Source organism: Branchiostoma belcheri, unplaced genomic scaffold (assembly GCF_001625305.1).
Source record: "Branchiostoma belcheri isolate BF01 breed outbred unplaced genomic scaffold, Haploidv18h27 scaffold180, whole genome shotgun sequence".
NCBI lineage: Eukaryota > Metazoa > Chordata > Leptocardii > Amphioxiformes > Branchiostomatidae > Branchiostoma > Branchiostoma belcheri.
Window position 1 is genome coordinate 338,394 of NW_017803269.1, and position 5,460 is coordinate 343,853.

At 48.9% G+C, this 5,460-nt stretch overlaps 2 protein-coding genes across 2 annotated transcripts in view; both read right to left on the reverse strand.

Moving 5' to 3' along the window:
- Positions 1-2,678, reverse strand: part of LOC109467521 (NTPase KAP family P-loop domain-containing protein 1-like) — a 3,365-nt gene extending 687 nt beyond the window's left edge. The window contains exons 1-5 of the mRNA XM_019765536.1: positions 2,297-2,678; positions 1,612-1,801; positions 1,305-1,460; positions 981-1,159; positions 181-328 (exon numbers count right to left, since the gene is read on the reverse strand). Coding sequence (XP_019621095.1) covers positions 181-328; positions 981-1,159; positions 1,305-1,460; positions 1,612-1,801; positions 2,297-2,568 — 945 coding nt within the window. The 5' untranslated portion in view covers positions 2,569-2,678. The remainder of the gene's footprint in view (positions 1-180; positions 329-980; positions 1,160-1,304; positions 1,461-1,611; positions 1,802-2,296) is intronic.
- LOC109467523 (arachidonate 5-lipoxygenase-like) overlaps positions 1-5,460 on the reverse strand; it is a 24,166-nt gene that overhangs the window by 15,510 nt on the left and 3,196 nt on the right. Inside the window, exons 5-7 of the mRNA XM_019765538.1 lie at positions 4,985-5,199; positions 4,638-4,772; positions 3,708-3,842 (exon numbers count right to left, since the gene is read on the reverse strand). Of these exons, the coding sequence (XP_019621097.1) occupies positions 3,708-3,842; positions 4,638-4,772; positions 4,985-5,199 (485 nt within the window). The remainder of the gene's footprint in view (positions 1-3,707; positions 3,843-4,637; positions 4,773-4,984; positions 5,200-5,460) is intronic.

The window sequence follows — 5,460 nt, forward strand, 5'->3', positions numbered from 1 at the left end:
TATATATATATATATATATATATGTATGTATGTATGTATATAATTTTCAGTACTAAAAATGGGAATCAAGATCAAACCACGCAAACTAATTCTAGCACAATAAAGTTCAATGGGGACGTACAATAGATACATTTAAGGGCAAGGTACAAAAAAAGGTAACACAGTAATGTAATATGATACCTGCACGGTGAAACCTGACTCTATCAGCAGCAGTTCGAACAGTTCGGGATCCCCGTCCAGCGAGTTGAAGCTCCTCCATCCCTCCCGGTTGTTTTCTCTCGTCATCTCTTCCCGCACAAGGCTGTACACCTCGTGCAGCTTCGTCTCTCTGGAACAGAGAGTAGGAGCAGTCAGGGATACTCTCCAAGCAGAGGTTGTGGGGGAATGATCGTTACCTTTTTATATATATGGCTGTTGTTTTTTTTGTCGCTACCCCCACCAACCTCTGCCGCAAGTCGCAGCCATTGAGGACAAGGGGAGGAGTAGTTCGTCGGTGGCCGGCGACCTTCTCTGGCTAATAGATACTGCCTGGCTTTATGCCACCGAAAGGGATCTGCTTGGAGAGCAGTCAGGGAGAGAAACTTTTATGATATATCCGTGAATAGTTTCATCAGGTTGGTAAGTCACTAAGTAAAGAGACTCGATCTCTTTTTACACAACCAAGTATTTTATTCAGCCGACAGAATTGCCCTGAATAAAAGACTTGGTTGTGTAGGTTGAAAGAGTCTCTTTATTACTTTGTTATGATATATCTTCAGCTTCTGCGTCGGTACTGCTCTGTCATCAGGCATATTGATTTTCACCTAAGTTGCTTGTACATGTATCCCACTGCTGACACCATGTTATGTCCTAATGATTGTCTATTGTAAGGAAATTCACATTTTTTTATTTAACAAAAAAGCATCTTATCAAACCTTAAGGAAAATAGCTTAAGATGAACAACATCTTTTTAAGAAAGTTACCGATGAAATATTTCCTACCTTGACAGCCCCCCTTTACCCTGCACTCCACTGTCTGCCGATTCCGGCGTTCCCTCGGTGATGGCGGAAAGACGGTCTCTCTTCCGGATCTTCGACTTTTGCTCCCCGTCCTCCACATACTGCACTACCCAACCCATCCGCCAGGGCCACTGTCCAACCAGCACCACCCACGATGCAACCTGGGGAGGGACGGTAACGGATTCATTTTAGTTGTACCGAGTATGCAAATAGCTTCATTTTAGTTGTCCTGAATATGCAAATAACTTCATTTTAGTTGTCCCAAATATGCAAATGAGGTCTATCTGACAGACTGGCCCCTCCCACCTGCTTTGGTCCGACCCGTCCCAGCATGCCCCTGTTCTTGATGACGCGTACGGTCATGCGCAGTACGTGGTAGAGGCTGCTGATGTGCCGCGCGTTGCCGAGGACGTACGGCATGATGTCATTGTCCTCGTTGTCATCTTGGTCGTGGTGAAGAACCTGATGAAAAACATGTTATTTTAGTTGTACCGAGTATGCAAATAGCTTCATTTTAGTTGTCCCGAGTATGCAAAGCTTACAGTTAGATGCGACAGGTTGTTCGGTGCAATATACCTAGCTAAGATACAGTCACAGAGATACAGACACAGACCTGGACGACCCTCTCTAGGAACGCCGCCACCTCCATGTCCGATCTGCGGTCCCTCCAGGCGACGTTCCCGCCGTCGTGTCGCGCCGAGTCCTTCCCGCGCACGGCCCGCTGCCACAACTGCTTCCGTCCGCTCACGTTCGCCTCCGGGAGGCAGACCGAGAAACGCACGATTCGCTTCATGTACTCGTACCTACAGGGGAATAAAACACATGGGGGAAAATAAGGGTACGTCATCAGTCATGTCTGTTACACTGTCCCCCCTCCAACCAGCATACGTCATGGGTCATGTCTGTGATGCAGCAATAATCACTTCAAGTACTCGTACCTACACAGCAGGCAGCGGCAGAGAATGTTATTGTACCCAGAACCATGCCTTTTTATCTAGTTCATGATGCCTGAGTGGGTTAGGGTTCTAAGGATCAGGCACGGTTCTGGATAGTCTCTATTGTATCCAAAACTGTACATGTGCCTATCTAGTTCTATGCCTGAATGGGTTAGGGTTAGGATCAGGCACGGTTCTGGATAGTCTCAGCCTATACAAGAATGAAGGTTTGCCCCTGGCATGGTTCTAAACATGAGAGAAGGCTGTAGAGTGAAGGAGAGAGAGAAACATATTATTATTAAATACATACCAAGTAAGACACAAAACGCAATAATTCCTTGAATAAAATATGAAGTAACATACCCGCTAGACTCCGTTGGCACCGTCTGCGGAAGCTCTGTCTTGAGACAGTTGACGACGGTCTTCTGGTCCACGGCCAAGACGGTGATGAAGTTTGCGTCTTCGTCGGACAGGAGGATGTTCATCGCCTCGAGAACGCCGACCACCCGGTCCGCCGCGCAGCAGTCAAGGTCGTCAATCACGATCACCACACGGTACTGGACACGCAGCACGCACTGCAGGAACCGCAGCAGGGAGTCACTACCAGCACCTGGTAGCAAACGGACAAGAAACATGATCAGGAAAGCAGAGTATCCAGGACTGGACACGCAGCACGCACTGCAGAAACCGCAGCAGGGACGTCACCACTAGCACCTGGGAACAAACGGACAAGAAACCTGATCAGGAACAGAGACTATCTAGGACTGGATCCGCAGCACGCACTGGAGGAACCGCAGCAAGGATGATACTACTAGCACCTGTGGAAACGGCAGGGCAAGGAATGCTAGCTTTATCCAGATTCATGCTCAGGCACAGTCCTGGATAGTCAGTGACACTCAGTGTGTATCCAGAACACTGTGGCTGGGGCTGATCTACGTTCTTGGATTTGTGGAAGCTATCCAGAACTGTGCCCAATTCTAACCCTAACCCAATTCGGATATAGGACTAGATACATGTAGATGTAGGTACGGTTAAAACAAACAAACAACAAACAAACAAACAAACAAACAGATAAACAAACCTCCCACTTGACCAGTGACATGAAGCCGAGCTGTTCGGCAAAGTTCGGCCTCTGCATCTCGGCATTTAGCTTGTCCTTCTGCGACCGAACCACCCGTTTCGCCACATTCACCGCCTCAATAACCCCCGCCACGATCGCGCCCAGGCCGAGCACCCCTCCCACCGAAGTGAGCACGCCCGTTGCCGTGGAGACGGTGACGTTACGGAGCTGTTCGATGCCGATGACGCTGAGGTAGATGCCGGCGGCAGAGAGCAGCAGGACGAAGAGAGTCACGAGCACGGCGGCGCGAAACCAGACACGCCGCGGAAGGCTTCTCTTTTGGCACATCTCAACTTTCCTCTGCAGAGACAAAATTTTGCATTTCTAGGCTCATTTGCATATCTGTGACTGAACAAGGCTCATTTGCATTTCTGTGACTGAACAAGGCTCATTTGCATATGTAGAGACTACTGTAGCTGTGGCCCGCCGTCATACCTACCATTGTGCAGCTGTAGAAGCACGTGTGGTACCCGTGAGCCACCGTACCAGTACTATGATGCAGTGAAAGAAGCATGTGTGGTACCCGTGGGCCACAGTACCTACCATGATACAGCGGTAGAAGAAACTTAGTAATGTACCTGTGGGCCACCGTACCTACCATGATGCAGCCATAGAAGAGACTTAGAAAATGTAGCTGCGGGCCACCGTACGTACCATAATGCAGCGGTAGAATCGCGTAGGCCTTACGCCGATGACGGCTTCCACAGTGTCGCACAGGCGGGTCACGATCCCGGCCCACAATACCTTGCAGCCGGAGAACTCCCAGGCGTTGAAGTCCACCCAGATCACCTGGTGAGGCAAGGAATGACATGAAACGTCTTGTAGCGTGAATAGTTGCTGGTTTATCCTATCCAGAACCGTGCCTATCTAGTTCTGTGCCTGAATTGGGTAGGGTTAGGATCAGGCACGGTTCTGGATAGTCTCTATTGTACCCAGAACCGTGCCTATCTAGTTCTGTGCCTGAATGGGTTTAATAGGGTTAGGACCAGGCACGGTTCTGGATAGTCTCCGCGTATCCCGAGAACGTTTCTGGATACCCGTGGACTTATGCCCTGGGGGCATGGTCCTGGATAAAGCAAGGTTCTGGATAGTCTATCCAGTTTATCCAGAACTGTACTTTATCTAGAACCATGGTCAGGCACAGGACTTATCCAGAACCTTGTTTGATAATTGTTCTGGATACAATAAGCCCTTTCCTGGTAGTTTTAATATGGTTCTGGATAAAATACGGTTCTGGATACAGTACGGTTCTGGATAAAGCACGGTTCTGGATAAAGCACGGTTCTGGATAAAGCACGGTTCTGGATATTAAAGCACGGTTCTGGATAAAATACGGTTCTGGATACAGTACGGTTCTGGATAAAGCACGGTTCTGGATAAAGGACGGTTCTGGATAAAGCACGGTTCTGGATAAAGCACGGTTCTGGATAAAGCACGGTTCTGGATAAAGCACGGTTCTGGATATTAAAGCACGGTTCTGGATATTAAAGCACAGTTCTGGATAAAGCACAGTTCTGGATAAAGCACAGTTCTGGATAAAGTATGGATCTGGATACAACAACCCTTTTAAGTATTAAAAAATACCTGGTAGCGCTCCGGCTCTGGCACGTCAGCTGGCGCGATGCAGGGCGGATCTATGAGATCCAGGTAGATCCCGAGGATCCAGTGCATCGGGTTGGATCTGCGCCTGAGATCTGTGCCGCGCGCGAAGAACAGGACCTGCAACAAGTAGTTGTGACAGGTTTAATATCAAACATAAACTGGTTTACGGAAAAGCCTGGGTACCTTCCAGGCCTGGCTACCAGGCCTAGCTACCTGGCCTGGTCACCGATTTTTATGTAAATGGCTTTTTTTACCCCTTGAGGCACATTGAAAGCGCCCTCAGGTGATACGTATCCCCTGGTGAAATAAAAACAAACAAACAAACAAACCATGAGGCAGGCGAGGTATGCCAGCAGGGTGGGGGGCAGAAGAGCGATCCATGCGGTTTGGTGCAGGACTGCAGTTGTAATGACGGCCGCTAGGGTGAACAGGAACGTCAGAAGCAGCGCCGTGAAGATCCGGAAAGGAAACGGAGTCAGGTCGTCTTCTTGGTCTGCTGCGGCTTTTCTCGCCTGCTTCTCTGCGATGATGCTGTTTGTTTCCTCTGTATAAAAAAACAAAAACAAACAAACAAGCAAACAATTAGGTTTGGAAGAGCTTGAGAGAGAGGGAGAGAGAGAGAGGGAGAGAGAAGGAGTGAGAGTGAGAGAATGAGAGAGGGAGAGAATGAGAGAGGGAGAGAGAGAAGAGAGAAAAGGAGAGAGGAGGGAGAGTGGAGTGAGAGAGGTAGGGAGAGAAAGATAGAGGGAGAGAGAGAGTGAGGGAAGAGAGAAGGAGGGAGACGGAGAGGGAGAGGAGAGAGGGG